Here is a 26,909-nt window from a genome sequence, read left to right as displayed (position 1 = left end):
GCATGTTAGTGCTTGATCTTGCGACACATTTCCTTTTTTAAATTCCGCCGTTTGTCCGAATCCGTTGCACCACAATCCGATCGCGTGCGCCAAAAACCTGGGGCAATTCGGGGCAAAAAGGAAATATTCGGGAAACCCGACGAAAGTGCGGCATATGTTAGCCATAAGGAATATGGTCTCAGCCTCTCAGGTATTTCATCTGTTGTCTTCTACAATCTTCAAGTTGGTCCTTGATTACATCAAATTCTTCTCTATCATACCATACAGTGACATCATCCCACTCCTTGTGTCTTCTCCTATTACTTTTGTAATATTTAACCTTATTTCGCAATGTTTAATTCTGATTCTGGAACCAACATTCTTCGACTAGTTCCTTGTCACTTAAGTCTTATCATCACCATGGATGACTTACGTAGGTTATGTGTACAGTCGACCAATAAAATATGGTCAAAGCCGCAGTTGATGTCATTGTGTAATGTGGTTCTTGGAACGGTTCCCACTGTGTACAGAAGACTTGACCTTGAAGTTGGATTTATAGAGTATAGTTATATAAACCAGTATGTCTAAATGTCTAAATATTTGGGGTTTAAAGCATGTTTGACATTTGGGTATTACTCTGATAGTCCATGGTAGGGCATTCAAGAGAATTGGTGCAGCTCAGAAGAAGTCCTGGAGATGGAAATTAGTCCAGTTACTGGCACAGACTTGAGGCCCTGGTGCAGTGACTGACACAGTCTGGATACATAGATTGTAGTGCGGCAAGTTTAGTAACGAGAAGACCGATATAGTAGTTGGAACATGAACAAATCAGAGCAACAATTAGGTTTTTAGAAGTTTCTATTGTAGGAAATCAATTGGTTTATGAAATATTTTGAGGTGCGTGTGGCATAAGTGTACAAGTGTATGTATGTTGAACAAGAGAGGTTATGGTCCAGCAGAACCCCAATGGCATACAGGTCTGATGCTTCGGCGCTATGGTGATATTACAGACAGAGATGGAGATGTCAAGGTTTATATACTGGTGTTCTGCCGTAGTGAGGCAGAAGTGATGTTACGTGAAGAAGTGTATAGTTGGGAAATGACAGCATGAAGAAGTTTCTGAAGAACAAATCTCTTAATGGTTTGGCCAATGGGAACAGTAAAGAGGGAAAAGAGAAGAGGACCTAGGACTGAGCCATGAGGAACCCCAACAGTAGGAGCGAGAGGAGAAGAGAGAGATCCAAAAACGGAGGAACTGAAAATGCGCTCAGACATGAAGAAGAGCAAGAGAGTAGAGTGTCCTTCAGGCCAATGGAGTGAAACATCCTGAGTAAGATCTGTCTACTACAAGGCAACTTCTTTGAGATGACCCTCCAAAATTGCATTGAAAAGTGGTCTTCTTGGAGGATGGCCCAGCTATAGAAGATGTCTGGTTTGTATAATAAATGGTAGGCCATGAGATGTGGTATGGATAAGGAGGTAGACCCCGAGAGTGGGGGTCGTTTAGAGAGTTCTCACTTTCATGAAGTTTGTTTGTCTGCTGCTGATACACATAAAGCTTTCAATAGCTCTGTGGTGCGTAATGTTGTCTTATGCTTGTGTCTTGCTGTTTTTATATCTTGGTGGACAATGCAGTAGTGAGAACACAACCGAGGCGCTGGCTGGTTCTCAAGGAAGCCGCTTCTTTGTTCTCTATTGTTGTATGGTTTCTGTGGAGACATTCCTCACATTCTGAGATAAAAAGAGGAATGCAGGAACTCCTTCAAATGTTCTCTCCAAGCTGTGAAGACGAAAACAGCCACCGACTGGCCGGTCACATGCAGTGTAGGGAGGAGAAATCTACGACCTCTCTGCTTTCAGAGATGGGGGGGGGTCATAGAAAGAAAATGTCCACGTTGGAGGTGCAATCATTTTATGAAGTTTTTAATAATAATAGAATGTAATACAGTACGTTTTGGACTCCCTTCAATTCTGGAAAGAACGTTCACTTTTTTGCATTTTAGTGCTCAATAAACTTTATAATAAGTTTGATAGATTTTGCCTCCATTGTGGACATTTTAGTCTTACGAGTTGGGTTATCCAAACCTGTGTTCACCAGATCCATATGAGATCAGTACTTTAAGTATGGAAACACCCTTAAAGGACTCTCCCATAAGCCTCTGTCCACATTGATTACATGACTGAGACTTGAATGATGCTGAATAAAGTTGCCTGTATACAACGGACGCTCCTGACATGAGGAAAACACTATTGATGTGTATGGGGTAGCGAAAGCCAAATAGTAGGTCCTATAGCCACACAGTGACGACCATCTAGTAGTGTCCATATAATTATATCAATGACACAACGATACCCCCACCACAAGCCCACCTCTACTTCTACACAGCATTGGGCGCCATGATAAGGTACTTGAATTGACCCATGTAAGGGATGCAGAGAGCTGGGATTGTTTTTTTGGAGAAGACTGCCACCATGATGGTCATGACTAATAATTCCAGTGAACTCTTGGGGATATCACGCCTCACATTCATGATCAGCTGCTCTACAAGTAATAACACAGCTCCGAGAACATAACATATGATGTTTTCTCCAAGAAAAAGCTTATTCAGCGAGTCTCCACCCGACAACTGTTGTTTACCCTGAACTTGTCTCATTTATTGGATGGACTTGTCTGCACTGTCATGGCCTCGGAGCACCTGCACCACTCACAGATTTACCTATACTGGAGATCAGAATGAGAGAACAACACACAATTGTAAGTGTCCAAGTCATTGGGGCTCATCTACTAAGGGTCCAAACGCCGCACTTTTGTTGGGTTTCCCGAATATTTCCGTTTTGCGCTGAATTGCCCCGGGATTTTGGCGCACGCAATCGGATTTTGGCGCACTGGGGCTGGCTTGCATGCAACAGAAATCGGGGGGGGCGTGGCCGTCGGACAACCCAATGGATTCGGACAAACCGCTGAATTTAAAAAAGGATTTGTGTCGCAAGATCAAGCACTTATATGCACCAGGAAGAAGAAGGTGAACTCCGGCGGACCTAGGCGCAGCAGCGACACATGCAGGAACTCGGATGCACGATGTTAGTGAATCGCGCCGGACCCGAATCCTCGTGGTGACTGGTGACCCCTTACAAAAAAAATCCATCAAATGTTCATCACTGGAGATTACATTATTTCAGAAAAAATCAAGTGACCATATATTGTTCTCTAATTTTGTTCCCCAATGTATATGTGAGATACTACTTGTCTCCTGGAAGCTATAGGAGATGGGTTTATACATAATGATCCTACATATATACTATAGACCTACCAACACGTCCTTGTAACTACAGCTTATTGAGGCTGATTGGTCTGAATTTCTTTGGTTGCAGGTGTTGTCCTGTTTAGACAATAGGGAACGGGACACATAGAAGACAATGATGAAGGTGTTTTCTGATATTATAATGTTGCCCAAGACTACATGGTTCTATTATACACAGCCCCCCCATGAATTCATTATATACAGCCCCCCTCAACCCTCACCATATGCCGCCAGGCTGCTGGGGACTGAGATTTTTCCGTGTGGGCCCCCCCAGCAGCTCTGGGCCCTGGCACTTGCCCGGGGATGCCTGGTGCTATTGCCGGCCCTGGGCGCAGTAATTAAACCATCACCCTGTCCCTGTGTCCATATTCACTGACTCATACATAACACATGATACCAGGTAAGTAGATATGACCGTTATCTACAGCATTTCTGTTCTCAAGGTGATTTCTAAGTGGACGCCATCAGATAAGGCCCATTAATACATCGAGGAAATAAGTTTCTTCATCTTAGATAACTTTCCTGAGAACCATCCAGAAAAATCCCATCACTACATGAATATTTCTCAGTAAGGTTTTATTGCATCACATCTGTAGTATAATCCCGAGCTGCACTCACTATTCTGAGGGCTTTAGAGCTGAAAATCTCCCAGAATTCCTTTATTTACTATTCAAATAATAACTTAAACCATTAACAATTTCCACAAGCAGAATTGTGAATGCAGCTCTGGTCTGTAATAAACGCTGCAATTCGGGACTAGTACAACGAGGAAATAGCTCTACTGGGTCATAAAGGGATTTTCCATAACCCTAAAAAATACCTGACCCCCTAAAGCATTTTTTATGTATACCGTAATTTAAAAAAAAAATATTTGAAGCATGCAGCAATTTTTACACCATAGGTAATACTTTTAAAAATTAATTTCCTGTTGATGGAGCCGTATGAGGGCTTGTTTTTTGCAGGATAAGTTGTGACAGTCAATGCTACTATTTTGGGGGAATATAACACTTGTAGATTCATTTTCTAGAGGAAATAGAAAAAAAAACATCTCTGCCTTTGTGTCCTTGTTTTGTGCCGTTCGCTCTGTGATAAGTCACTATTTTTTTTAGTGGGCCAGTAAAAAACAAAAATTTTTAAAAAATAATTAGTTTACTGTGTCGTCATAATCTGAGAACTGCCCTACAGCCTTGGTATTATTCTTTGACAGAGAACCGTGAGGGCTTGTTTTTTATGAGACAGGCTTTAGTTGTCATTCCTACTGATTTGCTATATTACAAGTTTTTTTATCTGTTTTCTTTTCGAAGGTAGGTAAAACCCAAGTAATCCTGACATAGATTATTTAGGGTATTATCTGTGTATGAATATAGATATGTCAATTTTGTTCAATTTTAGTTGGTATAAATTATGTCTTGCCTGCTTGTCGGTATACTATCTAACTATAAAGTCAATAGATAACTTTAAAGATTCAGAGTAAGAGCAGAAAACAGGACCTGTGCCCTAAATGATGGAATTCCCTACATCTCTAAACAGCCCGGAATGTCCGACGAGGATTCAAAGCTGCCGTGATTCACTAAAATCGTGCGTCCAATTTCCTGCATGTGTCGCTTCCCCCGCTGAGGTCCGCCGGTGTTCACCTTCTTCTTCCCGGTGCATGTGAGTGCTGATATTGCGACACAATTTGATTATTAAATTCCGCAGTTTGTCCTAATCAGTCGGGTTGTCTGACGGCCACGCCCCCCGATTTGTGTCACATGAAAGCCGGCGCACGCTCGCATGCGCCAAAAACCCAGGGCAATTCAGGGTAAAACGAAAATTTTTTGGAAACCCGACAGAAATGCGTCCGACGGACCCTTAGTAAATGTGCCCCATTGGGTAAAGGAGTTACTAACGATCCTACGTGGGTGATGGAGCTGGTTCTAGGACCTATATCATCATTGCGCCATAAACGTTAATTTCTTCCCACCTGAGTTATATATACAGGCGGTCCCCTACTTAAGGACACCTGACTTACAGACGACCCCTAGTTACAGACAGACCCCTCTGACTTCCGGTGAACCTCTCTGGATGCTTTTCTATAGTCCCAGACTACAATGATCAGCTGTAAGGTGTCTGTAATGAAGCTTTATTGATGATCCTTGGTCCAATTACAGCAAAAAATTTTGAAACTCCAATTGTCACTGGAGCAAAAAAAGAATTTTGTCAGGAACTACAATTATAAAATATACAGTTCCGACTTACATACAAATTCAACTTAAGTACACACCTATGGTACCGATCTTGTACGTAACCCGGGGACTGCCTGTATATATATAATTTGAAATAATCATGGGGCAGTAAGAGGTTAACAGGGTTACTCAGCATTGTATCATGTAGATTATATCTGCAGATCATCTCTGTGGGTATCTGTGGTAAAGGTGAAGACATCATGTAAAGACTAGTTTTTTTCTTTCTATAATAAAACCAAGTGACTCAAAGTTGCTTCACAATAAAACAGGAGAAAATCCCAAAAAAGGTTGAATATTTTTGTTGTATGTTGGTTATTGGGGTAATTGCAACCCCATGAATCACCCGGTAATACAGAGTATTCTCTCCTCTAGCTATTGGGTAATGTCTGATTTCTACATTATTCTGCTTACCTACACATTCCTTACATTGGGTGGATGCCAGGACAAAGCTATCATATGACCCGTGTCAGGAAAAAGACCTAAAAGTGTTGACTGCTCTACCACCACTAGGGGGAGCCGATCAGTGATTTGCTGTCATTGATTTCATTGGTAGCTATTCATAGATCTATTGTATACATTGACATATCAGGCATTGCCTTTAATATAGGTAATTATGGTATGGGTATGCCATCTGTGTGTGCAGGGATTGGACTTGGTAAATTTTGTTGGACAGGCACCATTTGAAGGAACACTTCAGACGGGCGTTTCTGACATCAGTATGCTATCCGTATTCTTTGCAGATAGTATACTCATCCATTCTATGGGTCTGTTCACATGTCCGTTTTTTTTGACTGATGTGCAGACTACTGTGGGGGTTCCCAGAGCACCTCCGTGCTGCAGCTTCACAAGCTGTTACACTGTGCACTAGCACTTCCCCTTCTAATTGCACAATTTTTCTGTGCTGCAGTGAGATTACATATGGCAGATGGAAAGGGAAGTGCTGAGAGAGCAGGAGGAGGGAAAACTGCAGCACAGAGGGGCTCTGGTAACGCCCCCAGCTCATTAGAATCATTTTAAAAGTCGACTATAGAAGGAAGGCAGGAGGCCATAGATAACAAATATAAGATGATTACCACAGTCCTTGTGCCTGGATCTATGAGTAAGTGTCCCTGGTTAATCAAGATGGATTCTGATGGGAGATTTCCTTTAGTTACTACTGTAGCTTTAAACCGTATTGGCATCCTGAGTATGCTGATACAGTCTAGAGTGTATGGGTTGGTATCTCACTTCTATCTGTTTCTCTGAACCTTCTGTTTTTTGACAACTTGCCCAGGGAAATTGTCTGCTCTCCAGCACAGTGTGGGGTCCCCCTGATCTCCCGGCCCCAAAGCAATTATATAGGTTTTCATTATTTGTATATACAGCCCTGCATATGTGATAGATGCAGGTCCCAGCGCAACAGTGGCAGGCTTACATTTTAGAGATTGCACCTGCATCTATATGACATAAACAGGGCCAGCTCCAGGTTTCAGTAGGCCCCTGGGTAACAGAGCCTCAGTGGGCCCCTTTGCAGTGAACTCAGTGGTGGAATCTTTGCATCTCAGAGCCTATTCACATCAACTGAGCTTATCTGCAATACCAGATACAACCTTTGGTTCAGTGTGGCGCTGTTGTATAAATAAATCGGATGCTCTTTATTATGTACAACAGCATAACAAAAATAACATAATACTTGATGACCAATATCAGCGCAACAAACTACAGTCAGGCTCTGTAACCTGAGATTGTATTTTTCAACTAAAACTCTAAATGATCATTTTTGTTTGTACATTGCTACATTCTGAAGAATCTTAAAAATGTGATTTTTTTGTCATTTTTTTTGTCATTGGCCAGAAAAAAATGTGTGAGTCATCGCCCCCTGCTGGGAGACAGTGGTTATTGACTATTCAGATAGATGGGAAAATTTGGGGAAAAGTCCACAGGGGCTTTAGTTATTTTAGCCAAAAAATGATAATTTTGTTTGATGGAAATAACATCATTTTAAAAAGTCATTTTAACACTAAAGATGATATAGTAGTGGTTGTGCCTGCTGCGGTCCATGGATGTTGCGTTGGCAGTACGGTGGCTCAGAGGTTAGCATTACAGCCCTGCAGCGCTGGGGACCTGGGTTCAAGTCCCAGGGTCAACATCTGCAAATAATTTGAATGTTCTCTCCATGTTTTTCCTCCGGTTTCCTCCCACACTCCAAAACATACTGGTAGGATGATTAGATTATGATCCCCATGGGGACAGGGACTGATGTGGCAGCTCTGTGTGCGCTATATAAATAAAGGAATTATTATTCTTATTATGTTCTCCATCATGGAAACAAAATTGGTGGGTGTCTGTTATGTGGTCTCTCAGGTTTCTTGGCACCCATTATTTTGCTGGACCATATGATACAGGATACTGCGCTATTTTGTCTGCACATTTTTGGTGCAGATGTGAATCATTTAGGTATTGAGATGAATGACAATTGTTCTGTATTATAGCGCCCCCTTCTGGGAAAGCATAGTAGTTACTATCAGGCTAGTGAAGGGTGAGAGCTTTGCTATACTGGTGTTCTCTGGGTCATTATGCTGAGGTCCTATCTTCATATATAACGGGTCTGTGTATCACTATATCGGATGTATCATTAATAACATCTAGTAATCCCGAATTATCCAAAGATAATGAGCCCCTAATATCAAGTGATATGGCATTGGCATTGTGTTCTGCTGGATATTTAGAATCTTTTGTATCGGAGCCTTGGCCCACCTGAGGATGATGCAGGGGTGCACCATTCATGAGGCGAGTTGAACCTCTTGCCTCAGGCAGCACCACCTCCAGCAAGATGGGTGCAGCATTAGGGGACTTGCCGCCAATGTCAACATGGGGGCGAGACACTGCAATGAGAAGTAACATACTAAAAAAAATAACCTGATATATTACTTATGGATGGGGCAGAGGGGGCACTTATGGATGGGGCAGAGGGGGCACTTATGGATGGGGCAGAGGGGGCACCATTCTATAGCTCGCCTCAGGCAGCAGGGAGTTTAGATTCATCCCTGACCTGGTGGACCAGTTTTTCCCCTGAATGAGGACTTTTCCTGGATAGTCCCTAGTTTTTATGTTGGTACCGATGCATGGGCTAAGGTACTGGTACTGACTATAATTATCCATGTGTAGGAGACGGCTCATCTTGTCCCCTGCCTAAAAATCTGAGGGTACACGGCCTGCATCCAGAAATCCCCAGACAATGATAGAGGTTACAAGAGAAACACAAGACCCAAAATGTATGAATTCAGAGAATATCGCTGCCAGCATGTGGCTACCATGTCTCTGTTACATTATAGTTTCATATTTAGATGAATAATGCTACTTATTTATTGATAAGGTCACCTTACAAGTGACCCCTTATTGGGAGGGAGGAACCCAAGGAGCCCAGTAAGTACTGGCTTTTTGCTTGAGCTCTAGAGGTGAGCAGACCCCAAGTGTAGGTTCGGGGGTCACAGTTCAGATGCGATCCTCCCGACCTGGTCATATTGCCGGATTGGCCAGTCCGGCAAATTAACTCCCTAATAACTAGTCAGGGATATATTTGGCCAGAGGGACCCCTTCCCATACACTTTGGGTTCGCTCATCTACAATGAGCTCTTCTCTTCAGCACTTTAGCTTCTCTTTAGGCCATCAGGATCCATAGACCTTGCCTATACCTGAAGATAGACAACCCCGTTTCCTCACCTACCTAGGAAAACACCGGTCAGGTCTCTAGTTGTAATGTCCTGGAGTTGTTCGTTATAAAATTAGCTATTAATAATCTAAACTAGTGGGACTGGTCACCCTAGTAGCTAGGTTATTTAAGGGCTCGTCCACTCTCAAGGACCCATTTAATTGTATATCAAAGCGCTTACTTCTTCCCCTGGTTAGGCTGCTCCTAGTACCACACTACCACCAAGTGGCTGAAATAGGGCATTACACAGTGTATTATTTCAGTATTATTACATGTCCAATAGACATGAAATATTCTGGAAGGGCACATGCTGGACCTGCCGCACCATCAATTAGTGGTAACAGGTCCATTAGCTGGACATACTCATTGATATCCTGTGGAGAGATAAAAAAAAATTATCCTCGGGACAACCCCTTTAAGAAGGATCCAGTCCTTATTAATCCCAGATGTGATGATGGGAAGGAATAGCAGCTGTTATATTTCTGCATGGGTAATATATGGAGATGAACACTGAAGCCCCTTTATACGAGTCTGCTTGGTCCATACAATATCAGCTTTTGGACAGAGGTTGTTCCTTAGAACATTTTAATGGAAACATACCCCTAACCCCCTATAAAATGTCCCCCTTAGTGGCTTCCAAAGTATGTAATCTCCACGCAAGCAGCTGCTACATAGTATAATACCAACCTTTCTCTATCCCAAGAGTGTTGAATGATAATACAGGCAGTCCCTGGTTATGTACAAGATAGATTCTGTAGGTTTGTTGGATTTGTATGTAAGTGGGAACTGTATATTCTATAACTGTAACCCCACCCACATTTTTTGGTCTCTGTGACAATTGTATTTTAAAAATGTTGGACTCTCATAAAATCCAGGATCAACAATAAATATTAAGCTTACAGCTGATCATTGTAGCCAAGGGATAAAGTTCAGTGAATTATCAACATTCAGAGGTCCGTTTGTAACTAGGGGTCGTATGTAAGTCGAGTGTTCTTAAGTAGGGGACCGTCTGTACCCTCAATTCCGAGGCACCGCCGCAATATATAATAACCCTGTTCCTGTGCCCCCACACTCTTATAATGCACTTTTCCTGTGCCCCCCTAAACTGTATAATAACTTCCCCCATTGTGGCTCCCTCCTAACTCCCCTAAAAATGCCCCCTTTGATGTATCCAGGGTTGGCGCCAGCACCCGGAATGGCCTAATCAGTCCCCGGCAGCCTATATAAAATAACCCACGTGGGGGCTAGGGAATATTTTAGGGCACAGGAGACTGTTTTAATTTCTTTAATTTAGTTTTTTTTAATTCCGCCAACTGAGTTCATTGCAAAGGGGCCTACTAAGGCTCTGTCGCCCAGGGGCCTTTTGAAGCCTGGATCCGTCCCTGGCTGTAGCTCCCAATTTATAATCCTTCCTCATTTTGATCACCACAACAAACATGCAACATAAAAGTGATCCCCACTCCCTGCAGCCCAGGTAAATGAGATTTGGGAAGTAGGGGATATGGGGGATCTCTCCAGAACACCACATTTAGACTCTCTGACTGTATTAACCTCTTAATAAGAAATCATTAGTCAAAATAAAGAGATCAAGCAGAGAATCAATTTTCCAAAAAATTTAATATTTTTTACAATCTCTTTCCATAAGAAACAAAAAAAAAACATAAATCTTCTTTCTTAAAAAATAAATTAAAAATTTACAAGAAAACAATGGACACAGTCTATAATGATGTAACAGCTGGAATATGAGAAGAAATTCTCAGTGATAAGTTTGGTACATTTTTTGCTAAAAATTTTATTTGAATATAAAATGATTGAAAATTGACAAAAATACTTATGAAATTGTCTTAAAGGAATACTCCAGGATAACTTGTTTATGGTTCGTGACTTAAATGGGAGGAGCATACTACGAGGATTGCTGAATCCAATCCATGTCATGCTCCGCCCACAAAGATTAACAGTTATGTCCGGAGTGCTCCTTTAAGAATATCCTGCACTCTATATATTACAATACTGAAATGTGAGTCGAGGTCTGGTTCTATAGAGTATAATCTGACATAAAGTTATATGTAATCTCCCAGCATGCTATTCTCTATGAGAAACAGGTGTCCCCCAAAGTCAACATTTAGGATCATGTGACTATTACATAGTTATCTATTAAGAGATGTGGATGGGGTGGGACAAACCACTGTTCTACAATATGAGAAGATATCACAACAAATGGTGATCTAGATAAGTAGGGGGGTCTTCACTGTTGAAGGGATTGTCCTGGACAATCAGTGGATGGACTATTGTTGATGTTGTCAATGTATGACTGGTGGTCTAGAGGACCCTGATCAGCCACCGGTATGAAGTGCTACAGGAAATTCATTGTTTATTTTGGAACAGCGCCATACAAACAAGTGTGGCTATAGCTGGAATTACAGGTTATCCATGAGAATAATGGTGCTCTGTCGCCACGAGACCCAGGGCCGACGCCAGCACTGGGCATAAGGGGCAACTGCCAGGGCCTAGGGTTGCTGGGGGAGCCCACATAAGGCTGTACATAAGGAATCCATAGTGGGAGAGGGGGGCTTTATAATAAATAACCATGTGGGGGCTGTTTGTTATGATAAACTAGGAAATATTTTAGGAAACAGGAGACTGTTTCCTAAATTTTTAATACAGCCATGGGAGTTCACTGCAAAGGGGCCCACTGAGGCTCTGTCACCCAGGGGCCTACTGAAACCTGGAGCCGACCCTGACCTGACCCCTCATATTACTAATAAGTCCTTGAAGCCTCTTCAAGCATATGATATGCCTAAACAGAAACATAACATAACAAAGATCAGGGTAAAATATGCTAGATATAATAACCCCACTCAAGTGTCTTTAAGGCATACGTATACACGGCACAGCATTGTGGCAATTTACAGGCCCTGTCCTGAGACCACTCAATAACAATGGACCTGTTAGAGGCACATAATGGTAGCAGCCATTTTGTAGTCAGCGGCAATTTGAAGCCTGTTTACTTCAAGTCAGAAACCCTTTAAACTCCCTGTTTAAGGGGCTGTGTGTCTTTCCTTAAATTACTTCTTTAAGGAGTTTGTCTAAATTTAGAAAAAAAAATATGGTGCAGCTAACGTGAGTTGAGATGAGCTAACTTGTTGTCTGTTTCCAAAAGAAACCAACTAAATTATCAAGCTCCTTCATTATCCAATCCGATCTCAGCTTTTATCTGTAAAACCCCTCTGGAAAAATGAAAACTGTGCTCTGATTGGTTGCGTTGTGCAACATTACAGAAATGAGGCCTAGTATGTATAAATCTAACATTTTTATATAGATTTAGTCAGGATTTTGACCTTCAAACTACCTGGAGAATAATTTTGCCACCATTTTATGTTACTGACAGTGATTGTCTGACTTTCACAGTAATGATCCTCTTGATGTTATGGAATATTACAGCAATTTTGAGAGAAAATAGGTTAAAAGCACCATCAATAATTCCCTGATCGTGTACCTGTCTCCTACATGAGGTGGAGGCAGCCATTTTGTTACATAACACACAATATGGCTGAGACTCCACACTGCGACTTCCACCTCGTGTCTTGACGTTGTGTCGCCCTGCGACATCTGAAGTAATATTAACTTATGGGGTCGCACTGCACCTAAATGTAGAAGACAGGTGTTCCTTACAATGGAGAACCAATATGAAAGAGGCTGAAGCGATGGGGAGACATTTTGCCACAAAACGAGGTGCATCAACCTCAATATGAGAATGCTATATAGTTATATATAAAGCTGTGGCAGCCATTTACAACATAAAAAAAAACACTTCCCCTTGTTCAGGATTAGAAAAACATTTCTTCACAAGTTGCAATACCACTCATAACCTGTGGACTGGTGTGGCGCTGTTTTCTGAGGTAAAACTGGTTACCACCACAATCCTGTGGCTTGTCCAGGATTAGAAAAACGTGGCTGCTTTGTTTTGTCTATCGGTTTGCGTGCGGTACTCCAGCTCTGACCAGAGCTGACCTGCAATACTAGACTCAACCTGTGTAAAAGGTGTGGTGCCATTTTTAAGGAACGTGAAGCCAGATTTTTCCAATTTTAGATGAACCTCTTTAAGGGTTTTTGATTATAAGAGAAGATGCTAAGTTGACCATATAGGTGGGTACTGGTCTAATATGTTAGATGATTTGTGGCTGATGCCAGCATTGACTGATTTTCCAGGTGAGAGAAGATGGCGATATACATGTTGTTATTTAGCACCGTAAAAGAATCGGAAAAGCAAAATCGTCCTCTCATCCGGGAGGAGAACCTTAAAAGCAAATATACAATTCTGTCCTCGGGCCGCAGCTCCGTCGGGACGTTGGCCCCTTAACTTTGCGCTAAAAACGTAAATAAATACTGTCTCTTCTGCTTATATAAAATATAAAATCTGGTGAGGTGGGGGATGGGGACTGGCGGCTCGCTCGCTATCTGCTCTCAGACGTCCTTCGTTGCAGGGAGTGGGCACAGGAGGAACAACACGCTTGTTTGTAATAGGCGTAGACGCAGAGTCGGGCTTGGACCACCACGGGGCAATTGTGATACCGATCCCGGCAGTTGTCATCTGGATCAGAAAAGACAAAATGTTATCAGAGAGGAAAATACAAAACGTTACGACAATCCACAATCACGTGCTACGTGTACAGGCGTTTTATGTGCTCAAAGGGGGTTTACTTTTTTGTGTACGGTCTGAAGTTATTTGCATCCAGTATTGTATTAGTTGTTTGTATATGTCAAATCCAATTAAATCTTTCTGAATATTTTATAGATAATTTTTTTCTGGAGTTTTCCTTTTTGGGCCAGAGACAGGCAGAGAATTTTTGATCTTTTTTATAATGCACATTTTGCCAGAATGTATTTTCCATTGGGAAGAAAAAGTTATGTTCCTCTTGAGTGTATAGTGTTCCTGTATAAGAAAAGCAACAAATCTGTGTGTGTCTTCAACCTTAAAGGACATCTACCACCAAGATGAAAGACTGTTTGCAAATGAGCCTGAGGGGCTCCAGGCTCCTTTAACATCCATGGTGCCTGGAGCCCCTCAGATGCATTTGGATACAGTCCTTCACCCTGGTGGTAGATGCCCTTTTAAGTTTTTTTTTAATGTTGAATGGGGGGATTCCAGTGGCGTGTGTCATGGAGGAAACCCTTCTATAATGTAAAAATAATCTTTAAATGGTATGTAGACAGTAGGGAGATTTCAGCTCTGAAGCCTACAGTGCTGTGAATGCAGTTATAATAATAATTCCTTTATTTATATAGTGCCAATATATTCTGCAGCGCTACACAGAGCTTGCCAAACCAGATCTAGAGTCTAATACAGGTTGCAATTTAGTGATGTAGTTACATCGGGACTCGATGTTATATGTTGATTATATCCTTATATGAATTGTAATATGGTGCCTATAGGTGGACGAACCCTTGAAATGCAGAACACCCTGACAATATTGTACATCTGGCTTCTTATACCATTTATTATAGTTGTTGTAACGTTGGTGCATACGCTGTTACAACTGGCCATAAGATAACATAGAAAGGCAGGATGGTCAGATCCGTGTCTCTCCTGCACATCTTCCCATATCCTTAAACTAGAATTCCTGTACGGATATAATGACTAGTGTCTAAGGGAGCCCAAATGATTGAAGCACTGCTACTCCTGTGGAATCATCAATGGACGCACCACAATTGATGTGAATCCTCAAGTTTTGGAAAAAATTTTGGTATTCTCTATAAATAAGAATTTTCCGCTCATCTTGGAGGTCCAATCATGTGATGGTGTAAAGAAAGGCAGGAGCCATGATGTAAGTGTATGTAATGTAGATGGTGCATGAGATCTGTGTCACACAGTTTAGTCCACACTACACATCAAATAAGGTCAGGACACACGTGCCTTAAGCTCTGCATCTACATCTAATACCTACAATGATTAGCAGCTATTATGATCAATCCACTATGATTGACTTTCTCGCACTGCAAAGCATTTACTGTTGTTTATTAACCTCTGAGCTGCCGGAAAGGTCAGCAGTGTAATGTCAGGTCAAGGCTGGACGGTGTCCTCCCTCTCCTCACCTAGTACAGAGGAACATGGCTGCGGATTACATGGTCTCTTCTCATCCGGCTTGGAATCCAGGTCACACTGATGACTATAAGTCTTGTCAGGTGTTAGGCAACGCACCTCTCTTACCTGCACACCACCTTCACAGGACTGGGAACACTAGATGGATGGACAAGACCAAAAATAAGACTGTGGAGATGACATGGATGGAGAAGACCAGGAAAAAGAATAACGACTAAATGGATTGAGAAGACCAAGAAAAAGAGCATACTAAATTAATAGAAAAGACTGATAAAAAGACTATGACCACTACATGTACGGACAAGACCAAGAAAAAAAGACTATGGACAGTACATAGATGGATAAGACCAAGAAAAAAAACTAAACAATAGATGGTTGGACAAGACCAAGAAAAAGACAACACTACATGGTTAGGGTAGACCAATAAAAAGACTATAAACACTAGATGGATGGACTAGACCGAGAAGAAGACCATGAACACTACATGGATGGAGAAGACCAAGAAAAAGACTGAACACTACATGGATGGAGAAGACCAAGAAAAAGACTGAACACTACATGGATGGAGAAGACCAAGAAAAAGACTGAACACTACATGGATGGAGAAGACCAAGAAGAAGAATGAACACTAAATGGATCGAGAAAAAAAGAAAGTTCAAGACTATGAACACTATATGGATGGGCAAAACTGAGAATAAGAGGGATAGTCAGGAGAAGATTTTAGATTACGTTGATGTTGATTTGTGCCACTCACTGTGCTCCAAGGAGTTGTGAACCAGCGAGATCCACAGGGCCCAGCACTGCAAGACTGTATGCTAGGTGGCTTCTCAAGATGGGCACACTCTGATGCATCTGTCACATTAAAGTCAGAGCCCATTTTACTGATGCAGATCACATCACGTCTCTGCGAACCATCATCACAATCTGCAGAGCACTGGAGAAGAGAAAGAAGGTATTAGACACCATAAACACCATATATTTTTTCATTAACAGACTGAAGTTGGACTATATACCTGAGACCAAGGACCTGTGTACCACTTTACTGTCCGCTCACAAGGCCCACTGTTGCACACCCTCATGTCAGAAGGTTTATTTCCTGGACAGCCATCTTGGGTGTCATCCATTGGAGAGCTAGAGAGACAGAAGACGGAACGGCGCTGGATCCCAGGTCCACATTCAGAAGAACACTGCAAATAATAAGATTTAAGATGAAGCATTACAAGAAAGAAACTATAAAGGGGTTGTCTAAGATGTATTGCTACTCTCGGTCATGGGCTGTATCCAGCATTGCAGGTTTTTCAAATTTGAGGGAATTCTACAATACCACATAGTAGAATCGGAGGAGGAGAATGGATGTTTCTCAATGGCTACTTACTGTGGAGCTCCATTCGTTGTGGAACCAGCTCCGAACACAAGGTCCCATATCACAGACCTCATTGGTCCTAGGACGGAGACGGTTGCTGCATTCTCCCTCACCGATGATGTCTCCTTGGTTACTGATACATCTGACATGGCGGGTCCTTTGGCCAAGGCCACACATGACTGAACACTGTTGATACAACAATAGTGATGTCAATTAAAATATATTATGAGGAAAATGAAGACCTAAGTCAAGGCCTAGTCATTTTTTTCTCAAAATCTACAGGTGTTTTAGTCCTCCTTTACCGAACTCCAGTTGCTTTGGATCTCCCAGTGGCTGCAGATACGGATTTGGCATGTCTGGGTAACATTTGGCTTCACCAAGTTGCCACACCTCTGTGGATGAACCATGGTGGTCCGGTTTGCATACATTTGCCGACACAGGACTTGTCGATGCTGTATTCCACTACCGCATGTTCTGCTGCAAACCGACCAGTTACCAACGTCCCAGCTGTGAAAAAGTGGAGAACATAAGATATTAATAGGGTTGTATGAAATTAGGACAAAAAGTTTCTTTTCAGAAGAGAGATGTTCTGAAGTTTTTTTGTCTCTACGACTAGTATTCTCGTAGCTGTTCTGTCGATTCCATGAAATCTGTTTTTGGATAAGCACTACGGAACTTATCAGCCAAATAGTAATAAAACTCAGTTTTTAAAACTTTGCTGGCTACTGATGTACAATACATTTTCCACCGTGACTCAGACAGTTTGACTTGGCCAAATCAGTGCTTGAACCAAGGTTGTCTGGCACACGAAGCTCTTTGCTGGAAGAGATTTTTTGATGACTTTTAAGATTATTGAAGTTGAGTGAAAATGGCTTTAAAACGTATCTTATGAAACCGATACACATCTCCACAGAAGATTGGGATCAGACCAAGCCTCAAACCAATCCTGATTCAAAGAGCCAAGCCACATCAACTTCTTGTAGACCCTTTTCATGCCACTTTTGACGCATTCCTACAAAAGTAGAATTTATGTGCAAGGAGATTGAGAGATTCCATAATTCATCAACTCAGGATTAACGAGGACCCCACCTCAATGACAATGAATGATGGATATTGGTGGATGATATGTGATAACGTGTTGTGCTTACAATGCAGGGCACGGTTGGGTGTTACAGGCCTCCTCCTGAGGGAAGGGCTTTGTGGATGAGTCACATTCCTCCTCGTTGACCTCATCCAAAGAACTTCTGGACACGCACTGGTAGATGGGGTACCAGAACCCTGAGAAAAGACAGTAAAAGTTAGAAGATTTACACTAATGTCAGAGAAAATCCCAAACCATGTGAGTGATAGAAAAGTATTGTTGATTTCTCTTAAAATTCTAAATTCGGAGGTAAAGAACAATCACCTTTCCCACAGGTAACAGAACATGGAGTGTTTCCAACGCGCCTCCAGAAAAACTGGGGTTGCTCTGGCCAAAAGTGAACAGGAGGAGCCGAAAGAGGAGGGACACGAATGTTGCGCTGCAGTGTTCCGGCTGGCCGCTGTGGTGGAGGCCTTGCCTGCGGTGGTGGGACCTGGATACGCTCCTCCACAGGGTGATTTTGCACGTTGGTCTGTGGGACTGAATCACTGGATGATATTGACCTTGAACCTTTAAAGAGAACAGATATTATGGGACCCCAACACTCAAGATAGCAGCCATGTTGTCCCCCATCTCCTACCATGCAGAAGTAGTCCTTACCATATTCCTGCTGTGGGACGTGAGGGACGTGACTGGGGTTATCAGGACCGGGTGGCGAGGAGATGAAATACTGGAAGGAGACACCAGGATTGTCTTGCTGAAATATCATCTGGAAAGAGAGGAATGAAAAGTTTAGAACAGGAGGGTTTTACATGCAGTCTACTAATAAAGATGAATCCCTACATGACAGATTTTGCAGGACTGACGTATAACCTGGGACCCTAGAGCACAATGTTTATGCTAATTTGCATTAAAGAGGAGTAATTTAGGAAAATCTAACCTTTCTAACCTGTCATCTAATAAGGATGACACATCCTGCATCCTTAAAACATGTCATATACAGTGGAGCCTGCAAAAAATCCACTTTTAACATCCTCCAGAATTGGGAAGATATGTTATTTAGATATAAGCTGTGGGACCCCCTCCCTGATAATTCTGCAGTTTATGCTGGGAGTTGTAGTTCTGCATGGATGAGCTGTTACTCACAGGACTGGTCTCTCACCAGAAATTCATTTATCATGCAGTTAGAAGTCTCTGACACTAGATGGCACTAGAGCTCCTATATACCACATAGACTGCTGTTACATAGGACTTCCCATTGTGACCTCTCTCTTTACACAGGACTTCACAATGTGACCTCTTAGTCTACCCAAATCCTGTATGTCATAAAATAATTATCACACAATAAACAGACTAAAGAGATTTTGGCCTCCAAATATGACAGCCACCGCCTGGAAGCCATTTGTGCGAAGCAAATGTGATAAAATAAACACTTTACAGCATAACATCAATCAACTTTTCTGAAATGAGAGAAACTGTAGAGTGTACATCCTGCTCTTCCTGGTTCATGAGTATAATGTGTCTCCTAGGTCATGGCCCACAGAAATCATATGTTGCAGCCATAAATTACTGGACTCTCTCTAAAGAAAGTAGAAGAGAGGGGGGATCAGACTACACAGAGTTTGTTTGTAGTCTGTTACCATGGTGACACTATTTGTATAGACAAAACTTTATTAGATATACTCAAAAAAGAGTGTTACCTTTAAGATGGGAAGGGAAAGTTTCTCTGTATGTGACCGGACTAAGTCCAACAATTAGCTCATCAGTCAGCGGGAGGATATGAATCATTATAGATACTTCTACGAGCACCGCCGACCTAATCGTGTCCCAACTAGGGCACAGGTCAGCGGAGGAAAGCAGAGGCCGTGGCCCGTGGATGCCTCACTGATGACAATAGCAGCAGTGATCTCACCGGCCGGCGTCCACTCCAGCTCATATCTCCTGCTGGAAACTTCTTTCGCGCTGATCGCATGTGTTGTTTTGGAGATTTTTTTGGTGTTTTCATAAACTTTCTGCGGCCCTGAGCAGGGATCATCGGAGACCGCACTGTATCAGTGTCCCTTGTCATGTCCCAACCATGGCGCCAACTATTATCATAGAATTACAAGACGTGGATTAGGGGTTTTATCAGCTGAGGGTCAACCAGTGGTTCAAAAAAACCCATAATTGAGCCCTTCATGTGACCGAATGCTCTTCTCCTGCTTTCTTCATCATCTTATTTAAAAAATTGAGTATAATTCCTCCTAAATCTAATAATCCATAAATGAACAAATATGCCATGTGATATAGGTAGATTTTAGGTTAAAGGGGCTTTTGAAGAATCCCTTTAAAAAAAAACAAAAAAAAATCTGATGGCTACGGTAAGGTTAGGCCAAAAAATTGTGGACTTACCTTTTTCTGGATCCTGGTTCTTAGAGTTCCCAGCACTTGTGACCATGCCGGTAGTGTCCGGATCATGGCAGGAGCAAATCATTGGTCACAGAAGGTGCAGGACACGGAAAAGTGAGATCACAAGAGTCCAGTGAGGCCACCAATTGGCCACAGCAGGTCCTATGAGTGTTAGGGGAAGCTACTACTTACTTTGGTTCTTATCGACTCACTACACTCACTTTTTGGTATGAGATTACATAGAAGCTCTATATAGAGGGAAGGGGAAGAGTCACAGCAGCTAGGTTTCCTCCCAACAGCTACACTAACATTCAAAGCAGAGATGAGTGTTTTGATTTCAGGGTTTGTTGAAAGACCTTGCTATTAAAGGGTTAAATAAGTTTCTATCATTTAGAATATTAAATAATCAAGCAGCTCACATGTCCTATTCCATCTGGGATACGTTGGGCTTCTGGCATGGGGTTCTATTGTGGAACTTTTGGTTTTTCGGAATGGAAGTGGAATGTTTATGTAAATTTTATGTTTTGGGTAAGGTTCCTCCGGGATTTTTTAATCTCAAGTGAGTGATATACCATCCTAAGACATTTTCTATAAAACTTAGATCTGTTCCCATAAATGTAATCGAAAATATAATAGAAATAGACTGTGTTTTCTTTTCCTTCATACAGGAAATTTAAGAAAATAGTTTTCCATATTTTGTGGCTTCCAAATAAAACCCAAACTTGGACCACAGGTCTTTCCGTTCACATGATTTTTTCAAACGTGGAACATTAAATCTAAATTTATAGAAGTCATTCAAAGACCTGGAAATTTCAGATTGTTGTTACTAAGAAAAAAAGCCATCAATGGGACTGTTCTAGAAGCCAAGAACCTTTCAAAAGAAGGTAAACCTGTCTAGATAATGGGGCCCATTTACTACGGGTCCGCGGACCGCACTTTTGTCGGGTCTCCCAGCCTTTCCCGTTTAAATGGGGTTTTTGGCACTCGCAATCGCGCCAACTTTCATGTGACACAAATTGGGGGTCGTGGCCGTTGGACAACCCGACTGATTCGGACTAAGCGTGGGATTTAACATTCACAATTGTGTCGCAAGCCATGCACTTACATGCACCGGGAAGAAGATGGTGAACTCCGGGCGGACCTCAGCGGGGGAAGCGACACAAGAAGGATATTGGACGCACGATCTTAGTGAATCGGGGGAAGCTCTGAATCCTCATCGGACAACGCACCTCGGGGATCGCGACGGGACGGGTAAGTAAATCTGCCCCATTGTCCTTGCTTGGCCAACTAAAGATGATTTTCTAAAATTGACCCAGAAAATAAGGGAAGGAGGACATCTTTTTACCTGGTGTCCATCGAATTCTGCCCCATCAGAACATGTTTTGGATGTGCTCTGAACCCCAGTAGCATGAACACCACTCACCATTGCATTACATTTTGATGACTAGATTCCTGGTAGGTAGTAGCTATTGCTTAGGAAGGGCAATTTGAGAACAGGAGGGGAGTCAAAGGCGTCCAAGGAATGGTTCCCCAGGGAAAGCTTGGACCATGGTATTAATGTAGGTGATAAGGTGACATGTACCTTCTTCTTAGGATCTGTAGTCACTAATGGCAACATGATACAAGTTCAGAGTAATGACTTGGCCTCCAAATTCCCCAAAACGTATTCTGATTGAGCATCTGGGGAATGGGCTGGAAACACAAAGGTCCATTCTTGGAGGCCCTAAATTGCAACTTAAAGGATCTTAACGTCTTGGTGCCAGATGCCGTCATGGGTCTTTTAAAAGCAATGCTTTGATGGGTTACAGCGGTTTTGTTGGAACAAGGGACATCAATACTATATTAGCCAGGTGGTTTTGATATTGTAGTTGATAATAACCATAGACCAGGATTGCCCATTTTTACATGTATAAGAATTGAACAAGGCTCTAAAACCTGCTTGGGTATTTGAGAACTGTTTTGAAAAACTAGAGCTTCATAGAATGCTTTAACATATGGAGTGGCTGACACATCTATTTCATGGGACTCCCCTGGTGAAGCCAAGGGAGAACTTATGGTGTATCCCATCAATGGAAACCCTCCTTGTAGCAGTCCCATGGTCAGCACAAGGACAGGATTACAATAAACTCTATACAGACGGAAGATCAGACACATAAAAGCCCACCTACTAACAAAGCATTTGGTTCCACCAAACATCTGGACTCCTCTATCTGGCCTTGTCTCACTGTTCTCTGTTGTTCTTGCCATGACCACCTAAGGGCTCCACAAGTAAATGAGATTGTGCAAACCTTTCTGCACCTCTCTTGATTGTGCCCACCCCAGACGGCAGCAGCAGCAGGCAGCCCTTCTCTTTCATCGCACATGAGGTAACCTCAAGCTTGGCACAGGATCCACAACTGGTGCAATCACATCAGTTGTAAATCATTTAACATAGAAGGTTTCAATTAGATCTCAGTTGGCACGTGAGCCCCCAGAGATAAACACAGTAGAGAACAAGTCAGCTGGTGGTCATAAAAAGAACAAACTGCAAAAGTCTGGGAATTCTGGACTACTAACTCATCTACATATAGATTGAGATGGATAGAATTTGAACGAGATATACAAGGTCATACCAATACACTACTGGTATTCTGGGTAAATATGTGTCTACAGTGTCCCGTGAAGCTGAAGAAGACCTGAGAGTTTATGGTCTGTAGTCTACAAATACTTTTTGACATTTGGTCTGGGGCGTGGATTTTGAGTTCATACTCACATAGACATCAAGGGCTTCAGAGGTGGGTCCGGGGGCAGCGAATGATTCCCCTTGTTGTTCCTCACGTCCTGGTTGGGTGTAGGTAAACACAGTACTTCCTGCTTCGTACTTTCCAGGTGGGTCTACTGCCCAGTTACCGTTGATAATGGATTTACCCAATCGATTTCTCAAAGCTGAAATACATTTAGAAGAAGTTGTAGATTTCAAGCCATCAGAAAATCTAGACTTCTACTGTCACATATCATATAACATTGTTATATTATTTTTAGGATGTGGATTTCCTTATCCATTTGAATCCCATCATCTTCATCCACCAGAAGTTCTACATTGCTTACGGTACGGTGTAATCCTTGGTCTACATGACTGAAGTTCATCCTACTAAATGTCCAATTTCCTCAGCAGAATGGAGGTTGTCCAATATTAAGCTTTTACATCCTTCCTAATTTAATTCCTTTCCTCTGTATCTATTTTGCGTCTGCTTCTGTTTTTAATTAATATTGTTCTAATTACTCTGTCTCTTTTATGTAATCTATTATATCCTCCACTTGTCTGAGTTTCCACCCTCCGGCTCCATACAGAGCCAAATTTCTACTCTTCCTTGATGTATCTTCCAAGCGTCTTGTTCCCACTGTGTTTTACTTAATTTGGGTCTTGTTTAGCTATCTGCTATTCTTCCTCCGGTAAGCCTGTTGTTTTAAGGGAAGAGAGAGAAATAAGTTGCTGCCAAACCCTTCTGGTAGGATGCAAATCTCTTGCAAGCTCGATGGATCAGTATGCTACAATCCAGAATGCCTTGTTCTCATCTCCTCCAACATCTGTCATTGGGATATGCAACCAGAAGCCCATACACACTTCAGATTCATTGGGGCAAATTTACTTACCCGATCCTGTCGCGATCCCAGATTCGGACGGTCCGACGAGGATGAAGTCCGGCGCGATTCATGAAGGTCATGCGCACGAGTTCCTGCATCCGTTTCCCCACTGAGGTCAGCCGGAGTTCACCTTCTTCTTTCCGGTGCTTGTAAGTCCGTCTCTTGTGACACAATTCTAAATGTTAAATCTTGCGCGTTGTCCGAATCCGTTGGGTTGTCCGACAGCCACGCCCCCCGATTTCTGTCTCGTGCACGCCAACGCCGATGCGCCAAAATCTGATCGCGGGCACAAAAATACCCGGGGCAATTCAGGGCAAATCGGAAAAATTCGGAAAACCGGATGGTTTAGAACAGAAATGGAGCAACTGTTCAAATGGAAGATACTAACATATACTAACATGGATAAGTTTTTACGACAACAGTATGAGCAATTTTGAGATGTTAGCATTGGTCATCTGGTACGGTTTCTTGTTCTGCACCTCTTTATGGGCATAATAACAGCATGGGACCAAGTAGACCTTTTGTCTTGACAAACATTGCGGTCTCTCCAATTCTCTGCACAACACTAGACCTGAGCACTTAGAACATTCTCTTGAGACTAAAACCAAGGTTGCTGTATCTGGGAAAATGAGAAATAGGGTTGAGGTAGCTTCACTGATGTTGTAGTTAGGATACCTCTATCGATTCCAGAGCCCAGGCTCTTAACCTGTGGTGCGTGTAGTCCCTTGTTCCAACAGAATATTTCTTACCTAGATAGTTAGGGCTCCAAGTAAGTTCTCGAACACTGATCTGTGTGGCCCCTTTTGGGATCTCCAGAATTTTGTGGTAGCCAATAGGAATATTAGTGTCCTTGAATGTCCCCGTGATGAACTTGCATGTAGAGCCATCTCCACCGCACACCCCACAGGTGTCCAGGGTGCTGTTTGATCCCAATATGCCATCACAGCCAGGGCTCTGCAGATAGGAAAAATCTTAGTGTTAATTCTAAAGCCATATAGAAGCAATATTTATGTATTGTACAGCACAGGGCAAGTTATCAATATTTTAATTGATTTATATTGTCAGGGTCTATATTCTGCAGACAGTAGTAGATTGTCTATGGAATCTAATCTAATGTTACTGCACACCATCAGAATACAAGGGGCGTAACTACAGGGGTAGCAGCCATAGCAGCTGCTTTGGGGTCCACAGGGTCATGGAGCCCAGCCTCCAGACATATAACAGTGCACAGTACATAGCTGAGCCGGCAGCTCAGATAGACATATCAGGTGAGGGTGGGTGTAAGGTAGAATGACAAGAACGTTGTGTGTGTAATTAAGTAAATAAATGTTCACGCACTACTACGGGGCCCGACTATCCTAGTTTCGCCCGTTTACAAGCTTTTCTAAAAGTAACATGTATATATTGTAATATCACTAAAAATATCTTCCCATCAGCTCCGTGGTAGGTGAGGACACAGATGTAACACACGTTTCACAGCCAAAAAGTTACACTGACCCAAATCCTGAAATGTACTGGATATAAGATCTGAGATCAGGCGTCCACATGTTCATAGAAGTCATTCCAGAAAATGCTTCCATTTCCTGAGTGATATAAATACTATGTATAGGAATATCTCTTAGCTGTGCCAGGATGAGCACTTATCAGGAGATGGTCTCAATGTGTTGGGCAAGCTTCATATAAAATGGTATCCTTAAAGGATATCTATCAGTGGTTCTTCCAATGCTAAGTGCATATAGGGGCAGATTTACTTACCCGGTCCTGTCGCGATCCCGCTGTGCGTTGTCCGGCAAGGATTCGGGTCCGGCGCGATTCACTGAGTTACTTCTGCCCCGAGGTCCGCTGGAGTTCACTTCCCTTTTCCCAGGGCATGTAAGTGCGTGTCTTGCGACACAATTTTACATTGTAAAATCCTACACGTTGTCCGAATCCGTCGGGTTCTCCGACGGCCCGCCAAGGTGGCGCCAATGCGGCAAAATCCCGGGGCAATTCATCGCAAAACGGAAAATGCAAAATGCGTCCGACGGACCCTTAGTAAATGAGCCCCATAATGTTCAGTATCGGACAATTCCTTTGTGTATATTACAAGTAGAGGTTAAGATCAGCAAATTTTATACAGAATATTTTTTCCCTTTTTTTAAGGTTATAATGAATACATCTCAGCCTCGGAATAAGCGTTGCCCATGAGGTGGGTTTCTACAGTTAAGTTTTGCATGTAGGCTTTGAAGCTAAAACCAGATGTAGACCATCATGGAAGAGAAAGAACAGAGAATAGATGATACTACTACTAGTTTTTCATCTACAACCGTTTTTTTGGCTTCCAAAGCTCATTGTAAAACCTGAATGTGGAAACTCAGTCTTGCTCTTCTGAGAACCTCTGTGACACGTCATTGACCATGGTTCCCATAAAAGCTCCATCTCATATTCTCATTACATTGACCTTGTGTTATTTGTAGTTTGGAATAGTTTATATGAGCCTGGCTACATGGGGATTGAGGCCCTGGATGTATGCTGGGAACAGGCTTTCCATGCCAGACCAAGTCTCTGGAATGGCTATAGAAAGGGACATCATTAGCAGGGATGCAGACGCTCTGACTCCTGGCATGAACTGGTGACTAGTCTATATGTTATGGAAGAACTGGAGGGTGTGAGCCAGAAGATCCGGTGACCAGCAATGGGTTCTTTGTGCACGCGTAAAGCTCAAACACCAAACCGTCCAAATGTCAACAAAGAAATGTAATGCTATATATAGAGCCAAGCTATGCTCTAAATGAGCTTCTTCTGTTGGTTCTTCTCAGTCCCAGCTCCAAGTTCTAGTCCCAATCCAACATCAGCTAAAGCAGTAGACTACAAACAAACCATAAGAGCCAAAAAATGCACAAAACACAATAATATAATGAATCTGTTTCCAGATTCGGTAATGTCAATACGTGGTTTAGAGAAGTTTCAACTACTACAAGGACAACAATTTGAGAGGTCCTACTCTGGTGTAGGAATATTGGGAATAGATGATGCTTTTGTTGCTTATTGTATTGAAGGTCCATTAATGTCACTATCCATAAGTTATAGCTATGCCTCAGAAACTGCCTGGTGGAACAAGAGAGATGCTTTGATAACCCTACACGCCAACTGTGGTGGATGCTAAGATGGGTTTCA

The 26,909-nt window shown here is 42.4% G+C and overlaps 1 protein-coding gene across 3 annotated transcripts in view; it reads right to left on the bottom strand.

Annotated features, from left to right (window-relative positions):
• Positions 1-10,795: 10,795 nt before the first annotated feature.
• ADAMTSL4 (ADAMTS like 4) overlaps positions 10,796-26,909 on the bottom strand; it is a 113,887-nt gene continuing 97,773 nt past the window's right edge. For 2 of the 3 annotated variants that reach the window (XM_072115102.1, XM_072115103.1), the window contains 11 exons: positions 24,503-24,707; positions 22,882-23,054; positions 18,402-18,510; positions 18,066-18,311; positions 17,809-17,938; positions 16,963-17,167; positions 16,673-16,846; positions 16,311-16,484; positions 16,052-16,231; positions 15,291-15,435; positions 10,796-13,788 (listed from right to left, as the gene is read on the bottom strand). In XM_072115102.1, coding sequence (XP_071971203.1) covers positions 13,652-13,788; positions 15,291-15,435; positions 16,052-16,231; positions 16,311-16,484; positions 16,673-16,846; positions 16,963-17,167; positions 17,809-17,938; positions 18,066-18,311; positions 18,402-18,510; positions 22,882-23,054; positions 24,503-24,707 — 1,878 coding nt within the window. In that variant the 3' untranslated portion in view covers positions 10,796-13,651. Of the gene's footprint in view, positions 13,789-15,220; positions 15,436-16,051; positions 16,232-16,310; positions 16,485-16,672; positions 16,847-16,962; positions 17,168-17,808; positions 17,939-18,065; positions 18,312-18,401; positions 18,511-22,881; positions 23,055-24,502; positions 24,708-26,909 lie in introns of all 3 variants that reach the window. The other variant, XM_072115104.1, reaches the window with a different exon arrangement.

The sequence above is a fragment of the Engystomops pustulosus genome, chromosome 7, assembly GCF_040894005.1.
Source record: "Engystomops pustulosus chromosome 7, aEngPut4.maternal, whole genome shotgun sequence".
Taxonomy (NCBI): domain Eukaryota; kingdom Metazoa; phylum Chordata; class Amphibia; order Anura; family Leptodactylidae; genus Engystomops; species Engystomops pustulosus.
Note: the sequence above shows the minus strand (reverse complement) of the source record. Positions and strands in the feature narration are given on the sequence as shown.